Below are 17,974 nucleotides of genomic sequence, written 5' to 3' on the forward strand. Positions count from 1 at the left end.
TATATAGCCCCAAATCACAAATGTCTCAAAGGACTGCACAAATCATTACGACTACAACATCCTCGGAAGAACCCGAGGAGGTAGAAGACATTCAAATAAACTGTTTGTATTGTTCACAATATTAGAGAAAAACATTGTAATCTTACAAAACATAGTTGAAGTTCTGACCATTGTCAAAATTCCCATATGAGACAAGTTTGTCATAATAATCCATGAAACAAAACAACTTAATTATGAGGAAAAAAACTGCAATAATAAAGTCTTAATGTTTGTGACAAGTCACATTATTTCATTGATAATGTCTTATTACAATAATATAGGTCTTGATATATTTTTTTTCCAAAATAAAGTGTAATTGTCTTATTGTACACGCAAAGTGTGGTCCACAGACTTTCATAGTGAGTGTGTCACTCCACTAATCTTAACTGCTGCCTTCAGAACCCGTAAAGGTCAAGAGTGGAAGTAGAGGAAGTGTAGGTGTGACCAGGCCAAAGACTACCACAATAATCCCAGTCTCACTCCACCTTTTTATCACACGCTCGTCCGCCTTTATAGTGAGAGAGTGTGTGTCCTATTTCACTGATTTCAGCTGAAGATAGCCATGGGCTGCACACACAAAATGCCCTCTTGGGTACAGTGTGACACATTTGCAGGTGCAGGTGCACAATGTGGGAGCATTGATCATACCTTTTTGTTTTTTTAATTGTGCACACTGTGACTAATGGATGTGGAATTGAAAAACTGGTCTTTCTTTTCCCTGACTTGTGTTTATTTAGTTTATTTACTTCTTCTCTGTGTGTGTGTGTTAATGTGTGTGTGTGTTCGCTCTGACGGCTTTGTGCTTCGTTTACCAGCAATCACCTGACACCATCCCAGGACCCAGTGCTGGACCCACGGTACACAAGGTGAGGGTGCACACACACACACACACACACACACACACACACACGCACGCATGATGTCATCGCTTTAGTTTTGCTGTTTGTTTAGCCTAAATACGGATTAGCTCAGTGCTGATTTTCTCACACACGCACCCATGCACACACAAACACACACACACACACACACACACCACACACACACACATATATATATGTATATATATATATATATATATATATATATATATATACGATGTTTAGTATTCAGTTTCAGTTTATTTGTAACATGCGTACAACACAATGTAGTGCATCACATGTTTCCAGTTGTTTCATTAATTCACGTCCAAAAAGCAGTAGGAAGAAGCAGAGCTTATTTATTCCTACTCCTTTTCATATCCTAGCACTTTTATCCCATTTCCTTGTTGTCTGTAACAGAACAGTGAATAATTAATATACCAAAGTAAGTAAACAAATATTAAATACAAAGATAATCGATGATTTTATCAATATTTCCTTCTTGTGTTTGTGTGCCAGTCTTGCTCGCAGAGTTTTCCCTGTGCTGGCCGGGCTGTGAGAAACGCCTTCCTCTCCCACGGACCATACCCAGCTAAAGACAAGATACACCTGGCCAGAATCATACGGTACACCTGCTTTGTCTTTGTGCTGGCCTGTCTCCAATCAATAATCAATGTGTGTAATCAAGCTGGCCATGCAGTCCAGCGGCGTATTGGTTCCGGGCCTGACCATGGTCAACAAATGTCTTGCTTAATAGGATTATTATGAATGAATCGAATATTTTGATAGAGCATCATTCCTGTGGACATCACCCGGCCACTACAACATAACCGCGGCGTGGAAATACTTGGGTGATTACTCCAAAACTGGCCTTCTATGTGCTGAAACCACGGGCGTGTTGTTCTGCCTAAAGTTGGTCAACGTTATGGCCTAAACTTTATATCGTGATAATAATGATATACATCTCAGTATATTATTTGGTACAGTATTTTTCTGACTTTAAGGCGCACTTAAAATCTTTTCATTCTCTCACGTATTCGCCTAATGTACGCAACAATTCTGATTGTGCTAACCAACTTCAAAGCTATTTTATTTGGTACATGTTGTAATGATAAGTGTGACCAGTAGATGGCAGTCACACATAAGAGATACGTCTAGACTGCAAGAGGGTGCCAGAAAACAACAGCAAAACTTTAAATGTTCCATTGAAAATATAGAACATTACACACAGCGAGTAAACTTTGATAAGCTACTAAGCCGCACCGCTTGATTGCGCCAGACTACCATAGTCAGATGTACTGAGCATGAATTGATTAACGTGGACCCTGACTTAAACAAGTTTAAAACTTATTGGGGTGTTACCATTTAGTGACCAATCGTACTGAATATGTTCAATCGTACTGAATATGTTCAATCGTACTGAATATGTACTGTACTGTGCAATCTAATAATTAAAGTTCCAATAATCAAAATCAATCAATTTATTTTGCATTTTGTTTTGCAGTATTATGCAAAACCAACTTTTCTTACCTTCTGGTACCTGCTTATGTGTATTTGGGATCTGCATATGTCCTGAAAATTTGCTCGTGTCCACCATATGTAGATATATAAAATCTGTAATATACTGTGTGTGTGTGTATATATGTGTGTGTGTATATATAGATATATATATATATATATATAAAAATATATATATATATATACATATACATACACACACATTATATTATAGATGTTTTATATATATATATATATATATATATATATATATATATATATATATATATATATATATATATATATATATATATATATATATATATATATATATATATATATATATGGCGGACACGAGCAAACAAGCAAATTTCTCGGATTTATGCAGATCCCAAATACACATCAGCAGGTACCAGAAGATAAGAAAAGGTGGTTTTGCATAATACTGCAAATCCAAACGTGACATAATGACTCCTATTAGGTTCCATTTTGCGCATATATGTGTGTATATTAATATATATACATATGTGTATATATATATGTGTGTGTATATATATTTATGTATGTGTATATGTATATCTATGTATATGTATATATATATGTATGTATATATGTCTGTATATTTATGTATATATATATATATATATATGTATACGTATGTAAATACATATATGTATATATATGTAGGTGTGGGAAAAAATCACAAGACTACTTCATCTCTACAGATCTGTTTCATGAGGGGTTCCCTCAATCATCAGGAGAAAATCTCCTGATGATTGAGGGAACCCCTCATGAAACAGATCTGTAGAGATGAAGTAGTCTTGTGATTTTTTCCCACACCTACATATTGCGCTCTACCACGGTATCGAGCACTATTCTCTGGATAATCCAATCAAGATATATGTATATATATATATATATATATATATATATATATATATATATATATATATATGTATATATATACACAAACACACATATATGTATGTGTATTAATATAAAATGTGTATATGATATAAAAATGAAGAATCATAGTTCTGATGGCTTCCCCCCCCAATACAATGCACGTGCATCATGAGACTGTACTGAAATGTGTGTGCTTTTGACAGACGCAGTTATGTGGGCGTGGAGCTGGTGCAGTGGCTGTGTGAGCAGTGTGTTTACGTCCGATGTCGGACCGCCTCCGCGCGCGTCTGGCAGGTGCTTCTGGAGCTGGGAGTCCTCCTGTCCGGTAGTCCCTCATTTATTCATGGACCACTCCGCTTGCTTGTTGTAACTCTTAAAATAAACTTGCTTTACTTCTAGTGGACCAACGCGTGGTCTTCTCCGACTCCAACACTTACTACCAGTTCAGTTTCGAGGAGTGCGACTCCACCGCCTGTGAGTTTCGTGCCAACGAGGGGGATTGGCCAGAGGCTGTTAGGCTCCTCCTACAACTTGCTCCATACGTTCAATTTCGCTCTGGAGAACGAAACAACAGCCCGTAAGTTTGAAGTAAAGTCTTCTTGTACAGTAAATAGATGAGTTGAGCTTTGGGCAGATAGAGAGTGATTGGGTTGGTATACAGTACACCCCCCCCCCCCCCCCCCCCCCACAGTAAGTTACAAATCAGTTACATGAACATGTGAACGTGAAAATACTGAACATGTTAGTAAAGCAGATAGAACTAGATGTTTCAATCCCTTCGGTAAGTAGGAACAGTCTTGACGGTAGCAGTCGGTGTGGAGTGGTGAAAAGGAGGGTATGTATGTCATTGGGGTCTTCAGGTGGGCACCCTGGTTCATCGACGTTTCGTTGATTTGAAGCCCACGACGTCTCCAGAGGGCTCAACGGTGTGCCTAGCGTCCCAGGTACACCCCCCTCCATGCCATACCCTCCACATCCTGTTGGACTATGCATGGCAGGGTCGTCCTTTTCCCTGAGTCAGGCCTAAGCCTGACCGCATACCATTGTCTCTTATCTTACTGCCCAGTTGGGGTCCTTGCGCTTAATCCAGAGCCAGTTGCTGGCTTTTTCAGCAGCATTTGACATGGACTTGATAGTCTGTTGGAGGGAGCGTCCTTTCAACCCCATTTTCCTCAACAGACTGATGGTAGATGTGGCAATAAATCCCCTGCATCCCACCTCTACTGGGAAAATGTTGGTCTTCCAGCCGTTCTGGGATGCTTCAGCTGCCAGGTCAGAATATTTGTTTCTCTTCCTCTCATAAGCCTCTTCAACCCCTTCTTCCCATGGTACTGTCAGCTCCACGACATAAGCCAGCTTTGCTGATGGAGACCACAGGACCATGTCTGGCCGGAGTGTTGTAGCCATTATTTCTGGAGGAAACACAAGCTTTTTATCAAGGTCTACTTCCAATTTCCAATCCCGAGCCGACTGCAGGATGCTTGCATTATTTGGTGTCGTTTGACACTTTTGATGTTGGCCAGCTGGTACAAAATGTGTGAAATGGACCTTTCCTGCTGGTGTTTGTGGGAGATTGTTTGTGGTGGTTCGCCTGTGTTCCAGTGTTTTTGCAAGCTCTCTAAGTACTTGGTTATGCCGCTCGAATGTTGTAAACAGAAGCATTCATCTTTGCCTCATTCACAAGTTTAGTGTTCCTGTTAATGACACATACGACCTCAAATAACTCAAGTACCAAAAGGATCAACTAGGGCTGGGCGATATGGCCTTTTATTAATATCTCGATATTTTTAGGCCATGTCACGATACACCATATATATCTCCATATTTTGCCTTAGAATGAAGACTTGATGCATATAATGACAGCAGTATGATGATTCTATGTGTCTACATTCAAACATTCTTCTTCATACTGCATTCATATATGCTACTTTTAAACTTTCATGCAGAGAGGGAAGTCACAACTAAAAGTGTATTTATGAAACAGTTATTGGCACAGTGGCACAAACATTCATGTCATTTCCAAAACAGAAAGTGCAAGATTGTCAGAGAAATTTTGAAACAAGCTATGAGTGCACTTTTGTGCATGATGTCACTAAGATGACATATCAAAACAACACTAAATTAAAGTGCACTTTTTGTACAGAACGCCACTACAATAGTTTAAAACACATAAAGTGCACTTTTGTGCATGATGTCACTAAGATGACATATCAAAACAACACTAAATTAAAGTGCACTTTTTGTACAGAACGCCACTACAATAGTTTAAAACAAATAAAGTGCACTTTTGTGCATGATGTCACTAAGATGACATATCAAAACAACACTAAATTAAAGTGCACTTTTTGTACAGAACACCACTACAATAGTTTAAAACACATAAAGTGCACTTTTGTGCATGATGTCACTAAGATGACATATCAAAACAACACTAAATTAAAGTGCACTTTTTGTACAGAACACCACTACAATAGTTTAAAACACATAAAGTGCACTTTTGTGCATGATGTCACTAAGATGACATATCAAAACAACACTAAATTAAAGTGCACTTTTTGTACAGAACACCACTACAATAGTTTAAAACACATAAAGTGCACTTTTGTGCATGATGTCACTAAGATGACATATCAAAACAACACTAAATTAAAGTGCACTTTTTGTACAGAACGCCACTACAATAGTTTAAAACAAATAAAGTGCACTTTTGTGCATGATGTCACTAAGATGACATATCAAAACAACACTAAATTAAAGTGCACTTTTTGTACAGAACACCACTACAATAGTTTAAAACACATAAAGTGCACTTTTGTGCATGATGTCACTAAGATGACATATCAAAACAACACTAAATTAAAGTGCACTTTTTGTACAGAACACCACTACAATAGTTTAAAACACATAAAGTGCACTTTTGTGCATGATGTCACTAAGATGACATATCAAAACAACACTAAATTAAAGTGCACTTTTTGTACAGAACGCCACTACAATAGTTTAAAACAAATAAAGTGCACTTTTGTGCATGATGTCACTAAGATGACATATCAAAACAACACTAAATTAAAGTGCACTTTTTGTACAGAACGCCACTACAATAGTTTAAAACAAATAAAGTGCACTTTTGTGCATGATGTCACTAAGATGACATATCAAACCACTAAATTAAAGTGCACTTTTTGTACAGAACGCCACTACAATAGTTTAAAACAAATAAAGTGCACTTTTGTGCATGATGTCACCAAGATGACATATCAAAATAACACTGAATTAAAGTGCACTTTTTGTACAGAATGCCACTACAATAGTTTAAAACAAATAAAGTGCACTTTTGTGCATGATGTCACCAAGATGACATATCAAAATAACACTGAATTAAAGTGCACTTTTTGTACAGAACGCCACTACAATAGTTTAAAACAAATAAAGTGCACTTTTGTGCATGATGTCACACAAGATATTTCAATAAGTGTCAAATAAAAATGAGCTCCATAATAGAAAATCAAATAGTGTATGTCCTTCACTATGTGGTAGGTCCCTGTGGACGTTATCTTCTTCTGTTGTTGACTATTTTTTTCATGCGGTGTTTATGTGGAAATGGTTGCTTCAGTATTTTGTGGGTGTGGCACTGAACGGAGATGTTGATGTGCGGCGTTTCAAGCAGTCTTCATTCTCTAGTGGGTGACTTTTTAAATGATGCTACATTCGTAGAGCTGCTCCTTTTTGTAACAACACTTTTGCCGCACACCTGACATATTACGGTTGTCTGTTCAACATCTTCCCGCTTGAAGCCAAACTATAATATGGCTTGAAAAGGATTTGCAAATCATTGTATTTGTCACGCCTGTAAGTTATGTTTTGGTTTTGGCCATGCTATGTTTAGTTTTTGGACATTCAGTCACGTTTTGCACTTCCTGGTTTTGTTTGTTTCCATGTCAACTCATTAGTTTTCACCTGTCACGTCCCTGTTCTCAGCCTCACACCTGTTTTCACTAATGATCATAGCTATTTAAGTCACTCTTTTTCTTGTCTTCGTCCTGGGATCTTCTCACACTCGAACACACCCTACCCATGCTGCACCCAACCGTCACACCCTCGTCCACAGTTCCATGCCGTGTTAGTTTATGTATTTATGCCACTGTGCTAGTTTTGTTTTGTTTGTATATAGTCATGCCATCGTGCTGTTTCTGTTCATAGTTCATTCATACCAATCGAGCAAGTGTTTTTGTTTCACGTTTGTACTGTTTAGCCAAGTTTCTTCCTCCATTGTGAGCGCTTTTTGTTGTTTATTTGTTTATTAAATAAACAACCATGTACTCACGTCTACGCCGCACTCGTGCTGATTCTCATCTGCATCGAAGAAACAATCCACGTCCAAGCCTTGTTGTGACAATATTCTCTTTATTTTTACATCTAACACAATTTCCCAACACATATGGAAACTGGGTTTGTGTATCATCCATAAGCGCAAATTCCAAGCATTGAAATACTTAGTACAGTTGAAGACGTACAGTCATTATAAAACATGAGTACACATCATAATGGCAGCTACACTTTCCATCTTAAAGATCTAAAAAAATCATTTGGGAATGTCCGGCGGGCCAGATTGAAAAGCTTAACGGGCCGCATGTCGCACCTGGGCTTTAATTTGCCCAGGTCTGCTTTAAAAGTACTGAAGTTGGTACCCATCCCTCTTTATTGATGTTCATGAAGGAGAGTGGCTTGGATGACATGAAAAAGACTTGCTTAAAGGCTCACCTGGGAAGTTGTACCTGATTTGGAGATTTTGCTTTTTTTCCCCCCAACGTTGCACGTCTGTGAAAAAGCTAAGCATGAGTGCCGGAGTTAGTAGCTGCGCCGTGTGCACCCGAGGAAGTTCTCTGACATATTCCCTCCCACCTTCCCCGATATCTTCCTCAAATCCCAGCGAGAATCCAAATCCCTTTTTAGAGTTCTAAATCCTCAGCGTGCCTGTGTGACACACACACACACACACACACACACACACACACACACACACACACATGCAGAGGATGCCAGTTAAAGTTGCCTGCGTCTGTTCTCCCGCGTGTGAGATCCCTGCTGAGGCTGCCACCGAACTCAATCCGTCACTCAAATAAATGAACAGAAGAAGTGCATGTGATGTTCAAACAAAAAAGAAAACATCACACGTCAGCTTTTTTTATTGAGCCTAAAAAGGTGTCCAGACCTCCTGAGCTCTTAAATTAGGGGTCTCAAACCACATTTACCTGGGGGCCACTGGATGCAGAGTCTGGGTGAGGCTGGGCTGCTGGGAAATATTTAAAAAAGAAAGTCTTTATAAATATCTTTATTTTTATTTTCAACGCAAAATAAAATCAAAATATAAATGAACAAAATGAGTATTAAGTAAAGTGAGGCAATGCAAATGAAACAATAAAAAAAACAATTACTGTATTTTTCGGACTAGAAGTTGCATTTTTTTTTCATAGTTTGGCCGGGGGTGCGACTTATACTCTGGAGCGACTAATGTGTGAAATTATTAACACATTACCGTAAAATATCAAATAATATTATTTATGTCATTCGCGGAAGAGACGAAGAAAATGTCAGCAATCGTCACACACACGTCAACCAATAACAATTAGGCAGGGGAGGGTCATGGCAGAAGTGCATTGTGGGTCATGGAATGCTAACTGCTATATGCTATATGCTACTGCCGTAGCTATTAAAATGGATCATTTCAACATTGGCGGTAACTTATAAAAAGTGAGAAGGGCTGAACAAAAATGGCGTTGAAAAGGGAGTCATGTAGTGCAGACTACAAGCTGGATGTAGTGAAATATGCAGCAGAAAAGGACAAGAGGAAGCGGCGCATACCTTTGGAGTTGGCAGAGTTGTTTAGAAGCCACATCGAGGAAGAAGATTTTATGGATTAGGAGTGAGAGATAGTTTGGTAAAGGTATAGCATGTTCTATATGTTATAGTTATTTGAATGACTCTTACCATAATATGTTAGCTTAACATAGCAGTTGCTTATTTATGCCTCATATAACCTACACTTATTCAGCCTGTTCTTCACTATTCTTTATTTTAAATTGCCTTTCAAATGTCTATTCTTGCTGCTGGATTTTATCAAATACATTTCCCCCAAAATTGCGACTTATACTTGTCCAGGGTGTACCCCGCCTTCCGCCCGATTGTAGCTGAGATAGGCGCCAGCGCCCCCCGCGACTCCGAAAGGGAATAAGCGGTAGGAAATGGATGGATGGATGGATACTCCAGTGCGACTTAAATATGTTTTTTTCCTTCTTTATTATGCATTTTCAGTAGTCCGGAGCGACTTACAATCCGAAAAATACGGTAACGGTTTGAATTGGTCCAGGTTATCCGGGACTGTTATTACTGACGGACAGGTGTCGTGGTGCGACTCCAGCCAGCCACGTAAGAAAACCCTTGTCTCCATGGCAACGTTTCTGTCGCTTTCATGTTGTTTCTTTCGCTTTTTTTTTTTTTACCGTGAATTGATTAACGTGGACCCCAACTTACACAAGTGGAAAAACTTATTGGTGTGTTACCATTTAGTGGTCAATTGTACGGAATATGTACTGTACTGTGCAATCTACTAATACAAGTTTCAATCAATCAATTAACTTATTTGCCGCTTTTCCACTAATGCAGGGGTAGGCAACCCAGAACGTAAAAAGAGCCATTTTGGACCCAATTAACAAAAATAGTCTCCGTCTTTACTGCAAAAACTGAAATCCAAGTAAGATGAAATATCTCAAATAAGGCTGATATTTGCTTATTTTCTGTCTGATAAGATAATTCTTCTCACTAAGCAGATTTTATGTTAGTGTTTTACTTGTTTTAAGGGTTTTGCTCCTAAGTAAGATATCACAGCTTGTTGCTGAGATGTGATGACCTATGTTGAGTAAAACCTGCTTGAAACTAGAATATCAAGTGTTGCAAAGCTGTGTCATCAACACTCACAAGTAGAAAACTACTTTTTTAAAGTCATTATTTCTTATTTCAAGCATGAAAAAAAAAAAACATGACTTTGACACAAATGTGTCTCATAATTAAAACAGATGACAGCCAAACGGACTTTGCTGTTTTATTTTCAATGAAACAATAGAACATACGCAGTCATGTAGTTGTACAGTTATTAAGTTATTAAGTTAACTAACCGTGCTGCCCGGAAGTATTTTAAATGTAGACCAAAAAAGAACATGACCCCTTTAATGTGCCTTATAATCTATGAAAATAGACCCGAATAGACCCGCTCATCGGCACTGCGCCTTAGAACCCGGTGCACCTTATGGTCCAGAAAATATGCTACCTGTTCATAAGCACATAATAACGGGACTTTTGTGAATGTAGCTTAAACACATCTCGTACGCAGCAGAGAATGTGTTTTTCGCGACTGTTCGGGCGCCTCTAGTCAAAAGATTATCCACAAATTTGGTGACTTTTCTTGTGTTTTTAAACAATTTTGGAAGCTTACATGATTTCCTTTGCAGTTCTGCACGTATTTGTATCGCCGCTCATCGCTTCTTTCCTCCCGCAGCATCCATAAACATGACCTGCAGATGCATCGTGGCCAATTATGCAAATCATACAATTCCATCGTTCCTCATAGCTATGGAAAAGATTCCTTTTTTTTAGTTTTGATTTAGTTCCGTCTCGGCCTGGGTAGTGTCCTATAAAACGCATTTACCGTATCTGATGTCTTCCTTTTTAGCCCGACTGCTGGCCCAAGCAATTGATGTCCTCAGCACAGAAGAGATTACGTATTCAACATTCTCGCTCTGTCTGGCACTCGCCTCGTGCCGCGCTTTTCGCTTTCTGATTGCTGCACCTGCTGTCTCTTCACCTCGCACGCTCCCTCGCCGCTCTTGTCCTCCGCCTGACTCTGGGTTAAGGAGGACATCTCTACATTAACCCCATTGAGAAATATATATAAATAGACGTGGACTATGGTGCGGTTTGTTTTCCCGTGGTGCAAATCGACTGGACCGGACATGGCGTGAAAATACTGACATTTTTTTTATTATTAACTCAAAAAAAGGAACAAACGAAAGGCGCTCTCAGCAGAGGTTCCTAACTTGGCTCTGAAAACAGAAACTCGCACAACGGCAGAACTATGGACAACAAAAACGAAAACACTGACGTGAAAAGCATGAATCTATGGCAAGAAGTGAACAATCAGGTATCAAGGGTGTGTAGAGTGTGATGTCGCCAGGCTGACTGCCTGGCAACTACAGGCTTAAATTGACAGGTGCTTGAGTCCAAACAAACCAGGTGCGTGACATAACAGGTGAAAACTAACTGGTAGTCATGGTGACAAAACAAACAAGAGTGCCCAATGAGTCCAAAACCAAACAGAATGTGACCACAAAACATGACAATAAATATAAATATATATATATTCATAAAGTCGTGGTCAAAAGTTTACATCCACTTGTAAAGAACATAATGTCATAGCTGTCTTGAGTCTCCAATCATTTCTACAACGCTTATTTTTTTTGTGCTAGAGAGATTGAAGCCAATTTGGTTCTTTCATGAATTTATTATGGGTGTTCCCCCTCTGGTCAATATATGAAATAACAAGTGTGTGTGAGAAATTGAAATGCGCCCCCTTTGGCCAAAATTAATAAACAATAAATATGTATATAGAGACATACTGTAATAACTTGAAATAAATAATCAAGATTAAAAACCAATTCCAAACAATAATAATAATAATCCATCCATCCATCCATCCATTTTCTACCGCTTATTCCCTTTGGAGTCACGGGGGGTGCTGGTGCCTATCTCAGCTACAATCGGGCGGAAGGCGGGGTACACCCTGGAGAAATCGCCACCTCATGATAACAATAATATATTTTATTTGTAAAAAAGCACTTCTGTCTATCTGTGTTGGCACTGCAATGAGGTGGCGACTTGTCCAGGGTCTACTCCACCTTCCGCCTGAATACAGCTGAGATAGGCTCCAGCTACCCCCCACAACTCCAATAGAGACAAGCGGTAGAAAATGGATGGATGGATGGAAAATGTGACCAAAATGTGCTGGGTCAAAAGTATAGATACAGCAATGTTGATATTTGCTGACATGTACCTTGGCAAGTTTACCTGCAATAAGGCGCTTTTGGTAGCCATCCACAGGCTTCTGGTCGAATGTTAGACCACTACTCTTGTAATGCCCCTGCCCCAAGTGGAGGAGTTCAAGTACCTCGTAGTCTTGTTCACCAGTGAGGGAAGAGTGGATGGTGAGATGGACAGGTGGATCGGTGCGGCGTCTTCAGTAATGCGGACGTTGTATCGATCCTTTGTGGTGATGAAGGAGCTGAGCTGGAAGGCAAAGCTCTCAATTTACCGGTCGATCTACAAACCCCGTTTCCATATGAGTTGGGAAATTGTGTTAGATGTAAATATAAACAGAATACAATGATTTGCAAATCCTTTTCAAGCCATATTCAGTTGAATATGCTACAAAGACAACATATTTGATGTTCAAACTCATAAACTTTATATATTTTTTGCAAATAATAATGAACTTAGAATTTCATGGCTGCAACACGTGCCAAAGTAGTTGGGAAAGGGCATGTTCACCACTGTGTTACATCACCTTTTCTTTTAACAACACTCAATAAACATTTTGGGAACTGAGGAAACTAATTGTTGAAGCTTTGAAAGTGGAATTCTTTCCCATTCTTGTTTTATGTAGAGCTTCAGTCCTTCAACAGTCCGGGGTCTCTGCTGTCGTATTTTACGCTTCATAATGCACCACACATTTTCCATGGGAGACAGGTCTGGACTGCAGGCGGGCCAGGAAAGTACCCACACTCTTTTTTTACAAAGCCACGCTGTTGTAACACGTGCTGAATGTGGCTTGGCATTGTCTTGCTGAAATAAGCAGGGGCGTCCATAAAAAAGACGGCACTTAGATGGGAGCATATGTTGCTCCAAAACCTGTATGTACCTTTCAGCATTAATGGTGCCTTCACAGATGTGTAAGTTACCCATGCCTTGGGCACTAATGCACCCCCATACCATCACACATGCTGGCTTTTACACTTTGCATAGATAACAGTCTGGATGGTTCACTTCCCCTTTGCCCTTAAAGCCATGGTTTAAAAGTCCATTAAGCATGTAGGATGGTTTGGTGGCATTTGATTGGACCGGTTTTGACCTTTTTAGACGAATGTCAAATATTTCCAAAAACAATTTGAAATGTGGACTCAGACCACAGAACACTTTTCCACTTTGCATCAGTCCATCTTAGATGATCTCGGGCCCAGAGAAGCCGGCGGCGTTTCTGGATGTTGTTGATAAATGGCTTTTGCTTTGCATAGTAGAGCTTTAACTTGGACTTACAGATGTAGCGACAAAAAAATATTTTGTGACAGTGGCTTTCTGAAGTGTTCCTGAGCCCATGTGGTGATATCCTTGAGAGATTGATGTGGGTTTTTGATACAGTGCCGTCTGAGGGATGGAAGGTCACGGTCATTCAATGTTGGTTTCCGGCCATGCCGCTTACGTGGAGTGATTTCTCCAGATTCTCTGAACCTTTTGATGATATTATGGAGCGTAGATGTTGAAATCCCTCAATTTCTTGCAATGTCACTTTGAGAAAGGTTGTTCTTAAACTGTTTGACTATTTGCTCACACAGTTGTGGACAAAGGGGTGTACCTCGCCCCATCCTTTCTTGTGAAAGACTGAGCATTTTTTGGGAAGCTGTTTTTATAGCCAATCATGGCACCCACCTGTTCCCAATTAGCCTGCACACCTGTGGGATGTTCCAAATAAGTGTTTGATGAGCACTCCTCAACTTTTTCAGTATTTATTGCCACCTTTCCCAACTTCTGTGTCACGTGTTGCTGGCATCAAATTATAAAGTTTATGATTTGCAACAAAAAAAAGGTTTATGAGTTTGAACATGAAATATGTTGTCTTTGTAGCATATTCAACTGAATATGGCTTGAAAATGATTTACAAATCATTGTATTCTGTTTATATTTACATCTAACACAATTTCCCAACTCATATGGAAACAGGGTTTGTAGTATTTTTTATTACTTTTTCATATTCAAATGCATATGAAGGTTGTAGTTCTTGCTTTAGTAGAACAGGGGGTGCTATGGAGAGTGTTTAGGCTCTGCTGGTTGGCAAAAGCAAGTGAAAGTGAAAGTGAAAGTGTGTGTTTGTGTGTGTCTTACAGGTCAGAGGAGGACTCTGAAGGAAACCGAGATGTGTGCAGTGAGATCCTGCAGATGAAAGCTCTGGAAAGGCTCACATCCACAGTGAGTGTCTGCTTTTAAACCGCTGGTTTATCACACTTTTTTTCACCGGGTGCCACCTCAGAAAACTCTCCAAGTACCACCTTAATGACCAGTAGCATGGTAGGCCTAAGTATTCGTTAAAAACAAGGCAGAGGTTGTATTTAAGAAGCATATTTAAGACTTTTGGCCACTATTACGCACATTTTGCACACTGCGATTGATAGTGGTTAGAGTGTCCTCCCTGGGATGGGGAGGTTGTGAGTTCAAAGCCTGGACTACTGCAACACACTTCTTGTGGGGATCCCCAGCAAGAACATACACAATAGTGCTGCTAGGATCCTGATGAGAGAGTGGAAATACGAGCATATCACACCAACTCTCAAATCCCTTCACTGGCTTCCTGTTCCACTCAGGATTGAATACAAAGTCTCGCGACTAAACCACCAGTGCCTCCATGGAAATGCCCCCCTCTACCTCAAAGAAGTACTCACCCCCAAATCCTCCACACCACACCACCGCTCCAAACAGGCTGACCTCCTCCAACCTCCGTGGACAAAGCTACAAACTATGGGAGACCGGGCTTTCTGCTTCGCTGCTCCCAATCTGTGGAACACTCTCCCTGACCACCTGAGGGCACCTCAGACTGTGGATGCTTTTAAAAAAGGCTTAAAAACCCTTCTTTTAAAAAAAAGCCTGTTTATAGATATATGCGTACTAGTTCTAGCTATTAGGCCGATGTAGTTTTTATATATTTTTTATTTTTACTATCTTTTTATTATTTATTTTTGTATTTTGTATTTTTTTATTTTAATACACTGTAGCACTTTGAGGTGGTTTGCTCAATGTAAAGCGTTTTTTTACAAATAAAATCTATTATTATTATTATTTGCAAATCTTTTTCAACTTCTATTCAATTGAATACACTGCAAAAACAAAATACTTAACATTCAAACTGGGAAACTTTGTTATTTTTTGAAAAAATTAGCTTATTTGGAATGTGATGCCTGCAACATGCCCTGCGATGAGGTGGCGACTTGTCCAGGGTGTACCCCGCCTTCCGCCCGATTGTAGCTGAGATAGGCGCCAGCGCCCCCCGTGGCCCCAAAAGGGAATAAGCGGTAGGAAATGGATGGATGGATGGAGGTCTGCAACATGTTTAAAAAAAAAAGCTGGCACAGGTGGCAAAAAAGACAGGGAAAGTTGAGAAATGCTCATCAAACACTTATTTTGTCACGCTTTGGCTGCGGCATACTGCACGGTTCGTTCTCCCGGGGTGCAAAACCGACAACTCCGGACGAAAACGTGAAGGTAGGATTTGATTTATTCTTCATTAATCATCCTAGGCTGTTGTAGTTTTTATATATATATTTTTTTATTATCTTTTCATTGTTATAATTATTAGTTTTTATTCTTTTAATACACTGTAGCACTTTGAGGTTGTTTGCTCAATGTAAAGTGTTTATTTTTTTACAAATAAAATCTATTATTATTATTATTATTCAAACCCTCAGCTGAGTCATACCTGTCGTGATCCTTGTTCCGGATCATGTTTTTGTGTTTTCTGTGAGTTTTGGACTCCTTTAGTTCCTGTTTGTGCACCTCCTGAGTGTTTGCTCATTATGTTCACCTGTCTCTGATTAGTGTTTGGCCGCTCACCTGCTCCCAGAGCACTAATCAGAGGCATTATTTAAGCCTGCCTTTGCGGGTCAGTCAGCCTGGTGTCATTATTTGCTACAATCACTTACGTGAGTTTTGCCTTGTCTCTAGTTGTTTGCTTCATGCTTTGCTACGTAAGCCTTGTTTGTTCATGCTACAGTTAGTCATTTTTTTCGTCCATAGTTTATGTGAAGTGATAGTTTAGCAACCAGGGCCGTTGGCACTTTTTTCCTTTTGCTTGTTATCTGTTTTTTGGTACTTAGCGTTAGTTTCGAGAATAAATCTATGTGGTGGGCGTGGCCTGCGGACCTGCAGCAAAGCGGGGTGTGTAGATTAGCGACAGGTGCGTAGATGACACAGGTGAGAGTGTTTGTCTAATCACCTGTCGCTCTGTTAAAGGCAGCAGTCGGGAAGGAGAAGGAGGGTTGTTGATGGCAGCCCGAGTGAGAGCAGAGGCCAAAGATTGACAGACAATTGCTGAAAAGCATAAAAAGAACATCTGTTGCAAAATAAAACATCATGTCTGTCATTGGTGGTCCGAGGGACCCTGAGGAGCAAGACCTCCACAATCCTGTTTTTACCTGAACGCTTTGTGCATTCCTGGGAGAAGGACCCCGCATAAAGATGCGAGCCAAACGTGACAATACCAAAAGTGAAGTGAAGTGAATTATATTTATATAGCGCTTTTTCTCTAGCGACTCAAAGCGCTTTACATAGTGAAACCCAATATCTAAGTTACATTTAAACCAGTGTGGGTGGCACTGGGAGCAGGTGGGTAAAGTGTCTTGCTCAAGGACACAACGGCAGTGACTAGGTTGGCAGAAGCGGGAATCGAACCTGCAACCCTCAAGTTGCTGGCACGGCCACTCTACCAACTGAGCTAAACCCCCCCAAAGACTATAAAAATGGGGAGCCATTACCTCCCTGCTTGGCACTCAAGGGTTGGAATTGGGGGTTAAATCACCATAAATGATTCCCGGGCGCGGCCAACACTGCTGCTCACTGCTCCCCTCACCTCCCAGGGGGTGATCAAGGGGATGGGTCAAATGCAGGGAATCATTTTGCCACACCTAGTGTGTGTGTGTGTGTGTGTGTGTGTGTGTGTGACAATCATGGGTACTTTAACTTTTTTTTAAGTTAATATAGGAAAATAAAACACTGTACTTTAACTAAGACATTTTTTTTGGCGCAGCATTAAATGGAGCCTGTACCGCTGTTCTAATGTGATACTTGTTTGGTTTAACTCGCCCCCCAGGTGCAAAATGAGCTGGCGGCTGCTCTCGCCCGAAAGACACGCAAAGCTTGTGAGTAAACATTTTTTATTTTATTTTATTGAGGACTAGGAGACTCGGGTAACATATGTGGTGTGTGTGATTGTTTGCAGTAGCGGAGCAGGACTCTGACATGGTGGAGACCAGGCAGCAGGAGATTGGTTCACCCAGCACGGAGACCAGCCCGGTAACTCTCACTGAATATAAACCACATCATGGGGATCAGGTCGGAGAACAATATTTGCATGAATTCCAGGCGGGTGCTCGTCTCGCCAGAACACCGGCATCCAATTTGAGAGCTAGCTGCAGCGATCGCGTCGTCTATCCCCGGCGTGAAGCTGCTTCTAGAATATTAATTCTCAGGACTATGGAGGAAAATAAGAATAATATGTTTCTTACAAGTAGCATTATCACTGGAGGACTAAAGGGAAATAAATGGTTAAGAATGCTACAAGTAGGAGTGGTCGACACTCTCGATGC

At 40.1% G+C, this 17,974-nt stretch overlaps 1 protein-coding gene across 3 annotated transcripts in view; it reads left to right on the forward strand.

The window, feature by feature from the left end:
* Window positions 1–17,974, forward strand: part of rapgef5a (Rap guanine nucleotide exchange factor (GEF) 5a) — a 137,943-nt gene that overhangs the window by 34,217 nt on the left and 85,752 nt on the right. For all 3 annotated transcript variants that reach the window (XM_061882798.1, XM_061882797.1, XM_061882799.1), the window contains exons 2-8: window positions 855–905; window positions 1,416–1,522; window positions 3,503–3,624; window positions 3,699–3,876; window positions 14,507–14,588; window positions 17,479–17,527; window positions 17,608–17,681. In XM_061882798.1, the coding sequence (XP_061738782.1) occupies window positions 855–905; window positions 1,416–1,522; window positions 3,503–3,624; window positions 3,699–3,876; window positions 14,507–14,588; window positions 17,479–17,527; window positions 17,608–17,681 (663 nt within the window). The remainder of the gene's footprint in view (window positions 1–854; window positions 906–1,415; window positions 1,523–3,502; window positions 3,625–3,698; window positions 3,877–14,506; window positions 14,589–17,478; window positions 17,528–17,607; window positions 17,682–17,974) is intronic.

This window comes from Nerophis ophidion, linkage group LG21, assembly GCF_033978795.1.
Source record: "Nerophis ophidion isolate RoL-2023_Sa linkage group LG21, RoL_Noph_v1.0, whole genome shotgun sequence".
Classification (NCBI taxonomy): domain Eukaryota; kingdom Metazoa; phylum Chordata; class Actinopteri; order Syngnathiformes; family Syngnathidae; genus Nerophis; species Nerophis ophidion.